At 43.7% G+C, this 14,782-nt stretch overlaps 1 protein-coding gene across 3 annotated transcripts in view; it reads right to left on the bottom strand.

Annotated features, from left to right (window-relative positions):
• Positions 1-1,991: 1,991 nt before the first annotated feature.
• Positions 1,992-14,782, bottom strand: part of TAFA1 (TAFA chemokine like family member 1) — a 738,833-nt gene continuing 726,042 nt past the window's right edge. Inside the window, exons 6-7 of one of the 3 annotated variants that reach the window (XR_010186979.1) lie at positions 11,905-11,973; positions 1,992-2,877 (exon numbers count right to left, since the gene is read on the bottom strand). Coding sequence is in view for 2 of the 3 variants with exons in the window: in XM_063940932.1 (XP_063797002.1) it covers positions 11,956-11,973 (18 nt within the window). In the remaining variant the exon portion in view is untranslated. The remainder of the gene's footprint in view (positions 2,878-11,904; positions 11,974-14,782) is intronic. The other 2 variants (XM_063940932.1, XM_063940933.1) reach the window with 2 other exon arrangements.

Genomic DNA, 14,782 nt, shown 5'->3' with positions numbered 1-14,782 from the left:
TTCCCTCTCCTAAGCCCACCTCCACAGTCTCATTGGCTAGTTCACAGGAGTCTGGGAGAGAGTTTAGGAGAGGGAATTCTAATGCAGAGTCCTGGGTTCTGCACGACGGCTGTGATACACAGTGCCTCTGCCATTCCGCACACACGCCAGCACATATATTACGTGCATCTATACATGTATGTTTATATGTGCTTAGCGTTCCCCCCTGCACATCGTAGTTGGTGCAGCACCATTGATGACAACAGAAAGAAACACAAAAAAGTAATAATGAAAGCCATGTGTAAAGTACTACCCTGAAGAAAGAACCACTGAATATTTATAAATTTACCCCTTCATTGGCAAAATGGTGCCGCCCTTTTAGCAATGCATCCTGAGTGGCGACACTCACACTCCCCTAGTTATGGCCCTGGTTGACTGCAAGTTCACTTGACTGTAAGCATACATATTGGGTATATCAACGTGGACTGTCAACACAGAGGGATGATTTAGAGGTGCACGCAAGTCAGCCACATTTCACATGCATTTCACCTTTATTGGCGACAGCACCACCCCTACCCATTCACTTGTGAGGGCAGAAGTCATGACTATCAGCGCACATTTGCACTAGGGTTATCCAAAGTGTATGTGAATGCACACTTGCTACCTAGCTACAGCTGCTCAGCCAAAAGAGGAGATACAGCTGAGATGTGTACAACACTGATTATCCACTCAAAGTTGTATATTCCCAACTTTGAGGTGTGCACAGTGTGATAAAAGGACAAGATCTGTCTACAACGCGGTCTTGCAATCAACTCTGAGACAGCAACAAAAAGTTCCAATTCACTTGTAAATTAGAGGCCAGAAACAAACACACACACACACACACACACACACACACACACACACACACACACACACACACAAACATTGCATGAAGTTATACTCTTTAATGCTAATTATCCAGGATTGGAAGAAATATTGAAAGAATGAAAGTTTCCCATCAGTAAACTAATACCCCTTCTCCACCAAAATCCTGGGATTTGGAACATGGGCCCTCATTCCGAGTTGTTCGCTCGTTAATTTTTTTCGCATTGCAGCGATTTTCCGCTAACTGCACATGCGCAATGTTCGCACTGCGGCTGCGCCAAGTAAATTTGCTAAGAAGTTTGGTATTTTACTCACGGCATTACAAGGTTGTTTCTTCGTTCTGGTGATCGGAGTGTGATTGACAGGAAGTGGGTGTTTCTGGGCGGAAACTGGCCGTTTTATGGGTGTGTGTGAAAAAACGCTGCCATTTCTGGGAAAAACGCGGGAGTGACTGGAGAAACGGGGGAGTGTCTGGGCGAACGCTGGGTGTGTTTGTGACGTCAAACCAGGAACGACAAGCACTGAACTGATCGCACTGGAAGAGTAAGTCTCGAGCTACTCAGAAACTGCACAGAGAAATCTTTTCGCAATATTGCGAATCTTTCGTTCGCAATTCTGCTAAGCTAAGATTCACTCCCAGTAGGCGGCGGCTTAGCGTGTGCAATGCTGCTAAAAGCAGCTTGCAAGCGAACAACTCGGAATGAGGGCCATGGCTCCAAATCATAGGTAAGACCCGAGACAGACCCAGGTCCACTGCAGCTCTGACCTGGGATGTTTTTGGGTCGGCGCCATTCATACTGTTGCAGTCTGTCTTCTGCCGGCACTTGGAGATTACATTATCTCAAAGTGCTAGGAAATCTGTCTTTCCCCATGCTGTAAACGGGACCTGGTTCCAATGACCCAGGTTACCCGTTGACACTGAGCCTTACCAGGGCCCTTCATGGGACCAACCCTGGTAGTGGCTACCTGGGAAGGACTGCCTAGCCACTGGACACAGGGAGAGGGGGGTGGGGGTTGGATCCTTTTCCACTGAGCCACGACTCAAGGGATTTTTGCGGCAGTGGGGAAGGGGTATAATTCTTTAGAATTGTTTAGTAACACCAAACCACAAACTTAATGTACCTGTTACCAAGCATTGAAAAAGATTCAAACAAAATAATGTTTATTGAGACTTTTACTGTTGAAGGAATAAGCAATTGCAAAACAGTGGAATTGACTAGGGATTACTGCAGACAGCCCCCGGTTATACAAATCCTGCCAACATTCTATGTACACCTGTAATAATACATTTATATACCATCAGCGATGACATATCCCAATGAACCTCTTGTTAGAAATTCTCATATACCGAGTGTCCTGTTTAAAAGTTTTCTCTTCTCTGTTGACCTTCCTGTAAAAAATACTTCATTGAAAGATGCGAGAGCAACCATTGTAATAAAAAGGTTTACATAATCAAAGCCTGCATGCTCTAATCACACATGGATAAAAAGCCTCCGAAACACAATAGAAAGAAAAACCAAAAACATATTTCAACATGTTCATCTGGATTTAAAGGAAGATCGCGATTCCCAATATAGGTTGACGATTCTCAGTATTTGACGGAAAGTATGATCTTGTACAGTACAGGCAGTTTTTCCCTTAGCTATATAAACATGATACTGGCCCTTTAAAGGGAAGGAAAGACTCATTTATCAGTCATGGGTTCTTGAGATATATACATGATTTTTAGATGATATAAAGTTGCAAATCCATAGTGACAAGGTTCCTTTTTCAACACAAAAGATTCAAAAATGTTCTGCCCTCTTCTTGGCAAAGCGTAGTCTGATATTTTTGCTCCTCGCGACGATTTTATTTCACATAGTGAAACCACTAAGAGTTTTCCATTAAAAAGTCAAAAGTGCAAGTGAAGACATTTGGCTTGTAAATCCTTAGTGTGTGTTTTTTCTGTTGAACGAAAGTCTATGGCCTCCTTCACTCATTAGCAGGTCCTTGTGATGACTATCAAGAGAAAGATTAGGATCTTGGGTGAATCTAAGAAATAAACAAAGAATATATATAAACAATTGGAAAACTGCTATCTATGCTTCAAACAATAACACATTTAGTTTATCTGAATGCGATATATAAAAAAGGAAATAAAAATATATACAGTCAGGGGAGTTTTAAGGCGTGGGCGCACTGGAGGGGTCAGGGGCGCCCACGCCTTGTTCCCAGGGACACCTCCAGTGCGCATGCCCAAACCACTCGGAAATGGCCGTGGCGGCCATTTTCCCAGTGATCTGTGCCTGCACAGCAGGGCCTCTGTCGTGGGACTCTGGAGGGGTAAGTATTTTCTATGGGTGCAGTGTGGGCCCCCCTGGACCCAGGGGCATGTGTGCACCGCACACAATGCACCCATTATAGAAACGCCAATGTATACAGTGCTACGTAATGAAAATTGCAATCTTTAAAATCGGTTACATTGACAACCTTCTAACTCAAAATATATTTGATGAATTGTTTTAATAAACACTATATTAATCTTTACAAATCAAACTATTGTGTCTCTATTCAACGCTTTAAAGAATACATTTGTCACATGTTTTAAACAGGCGTGGATTGACAGATAGACAGTTTAAAGGTCTATAGTAGGGAGGCCGGGATTTGGGCCCAAAAATGCCGGGATTTGAATCCCGGGATTGGAGCTTCCAATCCCGGGATTCAAGGGATTACAGTGCGCATGTGCGGGAGGGTGGGTGTAAGTAATGACACTTACTATTAGGCGGGCGGCCGCGGCAGCCATGGACAAGCTGAACACGGCAGCACTTCAAATGTAGCGCCAGCCCCCAGCCAATCAGAGCTGGCGGCTCGGCAGCCAATCAGGGAAGCTGCAGCAGCAGCGGCAGCCAATCAGGAGCCACTGCTGTGACCGCTTCCCTGATTGGCTGTCGGTCCGCCAGCTCTGGTTGGCTGGCGGCCGGCGCTTCATTTGAAATGCTCCCACGTTCAGTGAGTCCATGGCTGCCGCGGCCGCCCGCCTAATAGTAAGTGTCATTACTTACACCCACCCTCCCTCTCGCGCCGCTACCTACATCCTCCCTCCCGCACCACTACCTACACCCACCCTCCTGCACTGCTACCTAACCCCTCCCTACCTCCCGCACCGCTACCTACACCCTCCCTACCTCCCGCACCACTACCTACACCCTCCCTACCTCCCGCACCACTACCTACACCCTACCTCCAGCGCTGCTCCCTACAACCTTCACTGGTCCCTACTGCAATCCCGGGATCCCGGGAATCCCGGGATTGACCGTTTTTCAATCCCGAATCCCGGGATTGAAAAAACGGCCCGGGATTGGCCTCCCTAGTCTATAGTCAATCAGTCGACACCATAGGGTCAACCTTCAGTCAAAAGGTCAACAGGATCAAAAGGGGCACATATAAAAGGTGGACAATAGAAAAGGTCGACAGGGTCAAAAGGTCGACATTGAAAAAGGTAGACACAAAAAAAGTTGACAATTTTTTTGGGTGTTATTTTGTGTTTTTAAACATATTTGACCCAAATTTGTTGAATATCATCCCCTTGCGGGCTCGCTTCACTCGCCACACTTTGGGCGCGGTGGCTTGCTACTCTCCGCTCGTCACAAGGTTATTAAAGGTATTAGTTTGTGACATGGATATAAAAATGCAGCAAAAGTTATAAAAACATACAAAAAACATAAAAAACACGAGTCGATCATATGTGTGTCAGCCATTTTCATGTCAACCTTTTAAACCTGTCAACCAAATGTATCTGTAAACCTTTTGTACTGTCGACCTTATATATGTCGACCTTTTGACCCTGTCAACTTTTTGACTTTGTCAATTTATTGACTGTCGACCCTACAGTTCTGACCTATTGACTCTCAACATTTTAACGGTCTATTATCTCCCAACCATGTGAAACATGAATAAACTACTGTTAACAGTAAACATTAATTGATATTTGTGCAATAAAGTAACAGACTTTATGAAACTGTTCCGAAAAGTTTCCAAAAAAAACAAGAGGTAAATGTAATAGGGTCCGAGTTGCCGAAGGTGGGGAACTTCTGACGAGAATGCCCGTATTTTTTAAGGTGGCAACCATTTACAAGGCAAAACCAACCTGGTTTTGCTTTGAAAATGACTGCTGCTTTAAAAATATAGACATTCTCGCCCAATGGGGGTGATTCCGAGTTGTTCGCTCGCAAGCTGCTTTTAGCAGCATTGCACGCGCTAAGCCGCCGCCCTCTGGGAGTGTATCTTAGCTTAGCAGAATTGCGAACGAAAGATTAGCAGAATTGCGAAAAGAAATTTCTTAGCAGTTTCTGAGTAGCTCCAGACCTACTCACAAATAGCGATCAGTTCAGTCAGTTTCGTTCCTGGTTTGACGTCACACACATGCCCAGCGTTCGGCCAGCCACTCCCCCGTTTCTCCAGACACTCCCGCGTTTTTCCGCACACTCCCAGAAAACGGCCAGTTTCCGCCCAGAAACACCCACTTCCTGTCAATCACTCCGATCACTACAACGATGAAAAATCTTCATTCGGGCGTGAGTAAATGTACTAAGTTTTGTGTTAAAATACTAACCATGCGCATGCGCATTTTTGCCTTAATCGCTCCGTTGCGAAAATCGGCAACGAGCGAACAACTCGGAATGACCCCCAATGTCCCTCCGGCAACACAGACCCAATTACATTTACCCCCTAGCCTGTTGAAAAATGTACCTAGAAAAAAAAATACTATATTTTTCTCGGGTCATTAAACTTGTTTATTGCCATGTTAGGGTACAGTATGAAACTTTGGGCTAGATTCATAAAGTGCAATTTGCATTGGTGGACATAAATGGGTTCCACAGTAATTTAGACATATCTTGCCTGTTTTTTGCTCACACCACTATGGGACTGGTGGAAACACAAACAAGATGTTTCGTGTCCAGGCAGCCTGCATACTATTAGTATTTTGCTAGCTAAATCTGCCCCTTTATCAAACTAGTTGAATTCACACCAACTGCCCACCTACACAACATATTGATACATACACAATATATATTGGGGCAGCAGATTTGTGGGGTAGTTAGCATTATTGCCTCACAACACTAAAGTCATGGTTCAATTCCAACCAGCGATATTGGTGTGGAGTTTATATGTTCTCTCCCCATTTGGAAGGATTTCCTTCGGGTGCTCCAGTTTTCTCCCACACATATATCGGATTGCTTTTTGTCAGAAGTGAAATAACCTGTCAGTATATATTTTTTTTGGGTGGGAGGAAAACAGTCCTCGGATTGAACCCTTGAAAACAGAGGAGAACATATAAACCCCACACAAACGGAGCCAGGCTGGAACTGAACCCGTGACCCCAGTGCTATGAAGCAGAAAGCAAACTATTCTCTTAGCATGCTGCCTGTATGGAAGTTTTGTCTTTGGCCTGTTTATGTGCAGTGAGACTATAATTGTATGCAAAGTAAAAAAGGGAATTTTCAGGGAAATTCGTTGGTGCTCCAATAGAGATCTCTGCTGCTTCCCACTTTTAACAAGGATCTATCCCAGAAGATCCAAAAAGAATACAGAAACAGTGGTAAAGGGTGGTAAAAAGAGGATGGTGCTGAGAATAAATGGCTAAAACTTATCTAAATGTCGGGATATGTTGACCGTATGAGTTCTCTTCCTTCCCCTTTTATTTTCTTTGAAGGTGTCCTTCCAAAGAATTTCAGACAATGCATGCAAAAAAATTGGAATAACTAGGTTATATATATTCTAGTTCCAATTTGGAATGTGTTGTTCCTGTATAGGTCTATATGTTATTTATCTTAACAGATATACCTAGCTTACACATTAAATGATATGTCACAGCACATAAAGGTTTCTTTTCAGAGATGTTTAGAGCCAAAGGTCTCTCAATGGAATATCTTTCTGAGGCAAATGCGTACCTCAACTTACACTATAACAATTGATGGCAGACTTATCAAGGTATCATTTTTCAAATAACACCAGGTTCAATCATAGATCGAATGGTATGGACCAGTAATTTTCAACCTTTTTCAGTTCGCGGCACACCAAAAAGATTTAAAAATTGCCAAGGCACACCATCGGTACCCCACGGAAAAATAAAACACACACAGGGAAATAAAACAAACATTTTTGTCCCCAAGGGGAAAAACACAGACACATTGTCCCCAACAGTTATTAAAATAATGCACAGTACTTGAACACACTGCCACAGTAATTCCACACATTGACCCTCATAGTAATGCCATCACACTGTCCCCATAGTAATTGCACACATTGCCCCCCCATAGTAATGCCACCACACACACTGACCCCCACAGTAATGCCACCAGACACACTGACCCCCATAGTAATGCCACCACACACACCGACACCCATAGTAATGCCACCAGACACACTGACCCCCATAGTAATGCCACCAGAGACACTGACCCCCATATTAATGCCACCAGACACACTGACCCCCACAATAATGCCACCACACACACTGACCCCCATAGTAATGCCACCAGACACACTGACCCCCATTGTAATGCCACCAGACACACTGACCCCCATAGTAACGCCACCACACACATAGTAATGGCCCTGCACACACTGTCCCCCATAGTAATGGCACTGCACACACATCATAAAGCACTGGCCCAAACCTTTTTTGTTTTCCCCCTTAGCGGTAGGAGCATTGAGGAGCAGAACACAGCAGCACGGGCCACGAAGGTACACTAGACGCTACCCGGGCTGGATGGTGATGTGTATGTGACCTATGAGTCACGCCACGTCGTAGGGGTCACGGGCGGGCCCGCAGGAGAGCTGCCGTCTTCACTATACAGTGACCACAGAAGAACTGCCTGCGCTGCCCGATAGTGATGCTGTAAATCAGTATCACTATCGGGCAGCGCAGGCAGCTCTTACGCGGTCATTGTATAATAAAGACGGCAGCAGACGGGGACTGGCAGCAGGGATCTCTGGCGGCGGCGGCGGCACACTTGACAACCGCTGGCGGCACACCAGTGTGCCGCGGCACAGCGGTTGAAAAACACTGGTATAGACCATACACAAACGGAAGTTTCCACAATGCGTACCTAACTTACACTAGTTAGGTGCATTGTCCTCATATAAGGGTATCTTTTTGAGTATAAAAAATCGTACCAGTACTCACAGACATTCATATATGTTGCAGTCGCATCAAGGTATCTTTGTCTTTCAAGAAGATAGAAGCTCATATATAAAAAAATATATAGCAAATTTTAATAAAAAATCTTATAAGAAAGAATTACAAAAAAAGTGAAATTAAATATTGGCTGCCGGAAGACACCGCCCGTGTTAAGGATTGGGAGGACCACTTTATTCAGCGCATAGGGACCGGTACCTATAGAGCTGGCAACAGCAGCTGCAGTTCTTCTCCTTAGCCCAGCATACACTGTTGTGTGTGTGCTGGACTGCACTGTGGCCAAGGACCTTTTTCCTGGTGTTATTTGAAAAAAGATACCTTGATAAGTCTGCCATCAATTGTTATAGTGTAAGTTGAGGTACGCATTTGCCTCAGAAAGATATTCCATTGAGAGACATTTGGCTCTAAACATCTCTGAAAAGAAACCTTTATGTGCTGTGACATATCATTTAATGTGTAAGCTAGGTATATCTGTTAAGATAAATAACATATAGACCTATACAGGAACAACACATTCCAAATTGGAACTAGACTATAACCTAGTTATTCCAATTTTTTTGCATGCATTGTCTGAATTTCTTTGGAAGGACACCTTCAAAGAAAATAAAAGGGGAAGGAAGAGAACTCATACGGTCAACATATCCCGACATTTAGATAAGTATTAGCCATTTATTCGCAGTGCCATCCTCTTTTTACCACCCTTTACCACTGTTTCTAAATTTGTATGCAGTATGTGGTGTTACTGTCAGAGTGTAGTCAATAAAGAGCTTCTTGTTTTGATTGCCCTGACAAACGCCGCCGGATTGCTCACGTAACGCTTTGGCATTTGTTTATCTTGTAACTGTTTTCTACTAAAGTAGATCCAAGTTATGTACACAGCACAGATAATTAATTATGTATGTGCTCTGTTACAATGCATTTCACACCTGACAACTGATTCTTGTTTGTGACACTGTAGTCAGGCGTATTTCAGTGCGGATAGTACTGTATAATGGCTTCCCTGTACTGTATAAAAATAACATAGTTACAAGTATCTGGATACATGGGGACAAGAATACAATTTAAATGTGATTCTTTATACAAGGAAAATGTAAAAAAATGTTTAAAATAAAAGTAGCGTGTGGTGACATTGGGGTCAGACTGCCCCCCCCCACCCACCCCCAGTAGGCACCTATTCCTGTGGGCTCACTCCCTCCTCTAGAGGTCAAGCATGTGCAGTGCACTTGAGTTAAACATTACACACATGTTACAGCATACTGCACAGGACTATGGTGTATTTTCAACAGTGCATTTCTGGTATTAACCTGGTACATTATCCTGCATACATTAGCAATATTTACTATAAAAATATTTATAACAAGGCCCAGACCATGCACATTCTAATGGTAAACCAAGTCTCTGGGGAGGCTGGCTACACCCCCTCTCGAGTCTGGCCACACCCCTAATATGGGCTTCTGTAACTCCTTTGCCCTTGGGGGGCCCTTCATGCCCCAGCCTGGCACTAGGTGGCATAGGGGCAGATGTATTAAGCCTGGAGAAGTGATAAAGAAGTAATAAGTGCAAGATCATAACGCACCAGCCAATCATTACAGGTTTGAAAGATTACAGTTAGGAGCTGATTGGCTGGTGCGTTATCACCTTCCACTTATCACTGCTTTATCACTTCTCCAGGCTTAATACATCTGCCCCATAATGACAACAAATGTCACTCTTTCTCTAAGTATGAGTGAGGAGAATTGAGCAGCGGTGCTTATAATGAGCTTGTGAGGCAGCGGCCTAGGCAGGCAGCAAGGTGTATTGCAATTCATGGGAAGAGCTGTAGATTAGGTTCCTGGGGAATCATTAAAAGTAACTATAATGCCCCATCCAGGTTTCTAAAGCTGGGTACACACTCAGTATATATCACATCACCAATCACCATACATACTACATAATCCGCCGTACGACAACGCAGTATATCATTACAATATATGGTTAATGGCATGCTCAATGTTACTGCATTGCGTCGTCCGTCTTATAGTCCCATCCAATGTGCAGCACATGAGATGTTACAAACAATGAATCGTGTGGAATTGGCGGTACACACTATATGCAAACTAGATAATTAAATAAATAAATACATGTATGTGGACGCCTTGCATTGCAACATGTTATGTTCCAGGGATGGACAGGGGCTGTTATACAGCCCTGGCCTTTAATTGTGTGCGCGCACACAAAAAGGGGACAACGTCGCGGCTCACGGGGGCATGTTGCAAATCTATGGGCGGCCTGGCCTCGTAGTACTCCCCCCTTCTCCCTATGCTGGACGGCAGAGCAAAGTGCTGGGAGCTGGAGCTGCTCTGCCAGCCCCTGTCTATGAGAGCCAGGAAGCCGGGCAGAGTGCCAGGAGGATAAGCTGTTCGGCCAGCCTGGTCTCTCTGTGTGGCCAGACTGGCTCATCAGTCCATCGGCCCGTCTGTTATTAGCCCTGCCCACATCGGTCCCAATAGGCAACACCCAGTTAGCTTCTTGAAGTCAGGATCATCCCAAGAGAGTGCCAGGTTTAGTACCACATGCCTACAGGGTGCAGAGGCTGAGAAGTGACAATATGGCTGCCTAGAGTGTATATCAAACTTACTTTTCTGTCATCAGCAGTGACAATGAACTGGATTTATAAGAGGCAGGCTTTGCGGAGCCGAAAGTTCTGTGTTTTGAGGCTGGAGTGCCGTAAACCAAAACTCACTTAGATTAGTTGGAGACCTCCCAGACTTGTTAGAGCACTTCTCTGCCGCAAGTTGGCATGATGGGATAGGACACAAAAGTTCCCAATTATCAACGAGTGATCAAATTCGTTGTAGATGATAAAACTCATTGCGTATGATAAATGGTGCTCCAGCCAATCAGCTCCCAACTGTCATTTTTCAAACACATGACAGTTAGAAGCTGAACACATGACCATTTGGAGCTGATTGGCTGGAGCACCATTTATCATAAGCAATGAGTTTATCATGCACAGAGAGTTTTATCACTCATTGATAAATAAGCACCAATATGCCAGGTCATCAAGCCACACCAAACTCTTTATATACCGAGCGGCGATTCATGTGATCACGTCACAACCAGTGACCCAACTGCCTGCCCCTCCCCATTTCCTAAATTCTCTGTACATTTCCCCAAAAGCAAATGAAGAAAGTCAGGCAATTATGATGCAAACCCAGCTCTCTGTGTGTTATAGCTTAAAGCAATGTGCACATTATACCCCAGTACTCTAGTATGACACTAATTAAAGGCATCTGACCACATAGATATCAAAGGGCAGATTTACAAAACTTTATGAAGAGGACAAGGTGATAAGTTGCCAGTAGCAACCAATCAGATTCTAACTACCATTTATTATGTACCTTCTATGTAATGATAGCTAAAATCTGATTGGCTGCAATGGGCCTCTTTAGATGGTTTGATACATCTCCCCCAACTGACATCATCATTATTCACTTACAGTCCCGGGGATGTAATAAAAAAACATTGACATTTTTTAAACTCTTTTAAAACACTATAAAAAGAATACATAATAAACAATTATAATAAGATTAATGACATAACATCAGATGCTTTGGATGGATGAAAGGGGGGGAAGGATGGATGGACAAATGAAGTGTATCGAGTGGTAAAAAAAAAAAGAAGAAGAATATTACACTTTGAAGAAGAAAAGAGGAAAAGGAGATGTGTAGACTGCAGTGAAGTAACCCAGCCTCCTTAAGATCATTCTTGGGCACATGCCTGGGCTGACTACTGGTGAATGAGGACTGTGGGTCTTATTCAAACAAACAAAAAAATCAAGAAAGACAACAGTGACTGGCAATGGTCAGGCTATTTTTGTAGTGTAACAATAACTATACCTACTATGTTTCAGGGCCTCTCAGATGCCATCGTGCCTTGCATGAAGGTGGTCATGAGTGACCCTGAAACTTAAAAACAAAACAAAAATGTAAAACCTCTCCCGGCAAAAGTAAACATGATGCATCTAAATATTGCAAAAAATAAAATCTCCTAAAATAAAAAAAATCACTTCTAACACAGGTACACGGGGAGCTAATAAATAAAGATTAGTAGATACATGGGTTACACGGGGATATCATCTGTAGTATGTCGGGACAAGTTAATGTCTAAAGCTGTAATGCTGTTTGGCATATCATTCCTAAAGGCTGCTTGTACAATGTAATACAATTACCTAGATGTGATATAGCCTATAGTAAAGTAACCAACATAGGCAAATGCAGGGGGGGTTCCGGTTGCCCGGAAACCCCCTTCCTCTTGGTAAGTGGCTAAAAATATGACAATAGCAATGGTATATTGGCCTTCATTCCGAGTTGTTCGCTCGCTAGCTGCTTTTAGCAGCATTGCAAACGCTAGGCCGCCGCCCTCTGGGAGTGTATCTTAGCTTAGCAGAATTACTAACGAAAGGTTAGCAGAACTGCTACTAAATAATTTGCTGCAGTGTCTGAGTAGCTCCAGACCTACTCCTAGACTGCGATCACCTCAGTCCGTTTATTTCCTGGTTTGACGTCACAAACACGCCCTGCGTTCGGCCAGCCACTCCCCCGTTTCTCCAGCCACTCCTGCGTTTTTACCTGGCACGCATGCGTTTTTTAGCACACTCCCTGAAAATGGCCAATTTCCGCCCAGAAACACCCACTTCCTGTCAATCACACTACAATCACTCGAGCGATCAAAAAACGTAGCTCGAGCTTGTGTAAATCTACAAAGTTTTGTGTGAAAGTACTTAGCGCATGCGCGCTGCGTACCATGCGCATGCGCATTTTTGCCATTTTTTTACTTAATCGCTGCACTGCGAAAATCGGCAGCGAGCGATCAACTCGGAATGACCCCCATAATACGATTACTAGAGCTGCCGCCACATCATGCAGTGTAAGGGACAGAGCAGAGATGCTGCACATGCCCTGTGGTAGCAACTTCTACCAAGTTTGCTGTGTGTGTGGATCTGGTATTGAATCAGTACTCTGGACCAGAGAGTAGCTAACATGAAGAAGAGACTGGAGCCCTACCAATAGGTGGGAGAATGTGTGCTTAGAAAGTGCAATACTTGTTCTATTATGTTTGTATATTTATTATGGTATGTTTAACCTTTTACTTAACTCTTATTTATATTATTTAAATATGTTTGATACAGTCTATACTATACACATTTTCTAGTGTTAAATATTAATACTGTATTCCATACAGTATCCAGTGTATAAAAAGACCAATGTTTCTATAAATGCCCAGGTTCATTACTAGGTCCTTCTGGGTGGTCTTCAGTTTGTCGGCTGTTGGGATCCCGGCGCACAGTATACCGGCGCCGGAATCCCGACAGCCGGCATACCGACATCTGTTCTCCCTCTTGGGGGTCCACGACCTTCCTGGAGGGAGAAAAGCTATGCGCGCCACCTCGCCCGCAGCGAGCCCGCAAGGGGCTCATTTGAGCTCGCCCAGCCGTCAGTATGCCGGCGGTCGGTATGCCGGCAGTCGGAATTCCGGCGCCTGTATGCTGGCCGCTGGGAGCCCGGCCGCCGGCATACCCTACTACACCCGGTCCTTCTACTGCTTCCGCAGACTCCTGGACTTGTTCCAATGTTCCGCAGAATGGGAGATTGTTGAATGCATTTGGAAACCTCCCTCTAGAAATCCTGCGTTTGCCACTGACCAATCAGATACTGTATTATCTTTCTGCTCGCATAAGTAGTCTAATGGAAGCAACTTTCTAATTGGCTGATAGAGATTGTAAGAGATATTTCAATAATTTATCCCTAATTTCCAAAGACATTCCCAGCTTTTAAAAAATATATGCCTAGAGTAATATGTCCCTGTAATTGTAGCATTTTTTTATATATATAAAGATCCTGTAGACTCGCGATGGTTGTGATGTTCGCATCGCAAATGTAGGAAGGAGGTGGTATGCATCTCCTCATGTTTTTGCATTACTAGGGGGGGTATTCAATTGTAGTTGGAAACTGCCGTCTTGTCGGAAAAGATACGGGAGTTTCCGACTTTTTTAGGTTCGAAAACTGTTCCGACCTAGTCAATCCCCCTGATTTTTTTCCAACAAGTCGCAATTCTGACTTCTTGGAAAACACGTGGATCGGCGGAATAGCCACGGATCCACGTGTTTTGTCGGAAGCACGGCCAAATCTGTTTTAGCCCCGTTTCCGACAATGTCAATCCGACTTTAATAAAAAGTCGGATTGGCATTGTCAGGAGCGGCCAAATCCTATCGGATTTGGACGCTCATTGAATTCTAGTGGATACTATAGATATAACTTATATCATCAGTGTAAATAAAAATATGTTGTCATATTTTAGTAAATGAGATATCACGCCTGTTCTGCCAGTAATTCCTATACAGAGGTTCAGGGCAAGATGGCTGAAAGAAACTGCAGGCGTTTGCATGAAACTTTGCTATATTAATATGTAGCCCATGTATTCAGATCTTCCAGCAGTTCGGATTTTAAAGCTGAATTTTGGGGTTTGGATTGCAAAAATATTACATGATTTCATCTGTTTTTGTCCATTTTCAAGAAATCCAAAACCCAAGATTCGGATTTTAAATATGAATTTCAAACCAAAACACTTGAGGGTGGTTTTGCAAAACCAAAGCATGAGGCTTCACACACATCTCTAATTTTAGGAAACTGTTATTGCAGGATACACATTGATCTGGAACGTTAGTGTAATAATATAATAATATAACACTTTTCTCTCTCTGTTACCTGAGGATCG

The sequence above is a fragment of the Pseudophryne corroboree genome, chromosome 9, assembly GCF_028390025.1.
Source record: "Pseudophryne corroboree isolate aPseCor3 chromosome 9, aPseCor3.hap2, whole genome shotgun sequence".
Taxonomy (NCBI): Eukaryota; Metazoa; Chordata; class Amphibia; order Anura; family Myobatrachidae; genus Pseudophryne; species Pseudophryne corroboree.
Note: the sequence above shows the minus strand (reverse complement) of the source record. Positions and strands in the feature narration are given on the sequence as shown.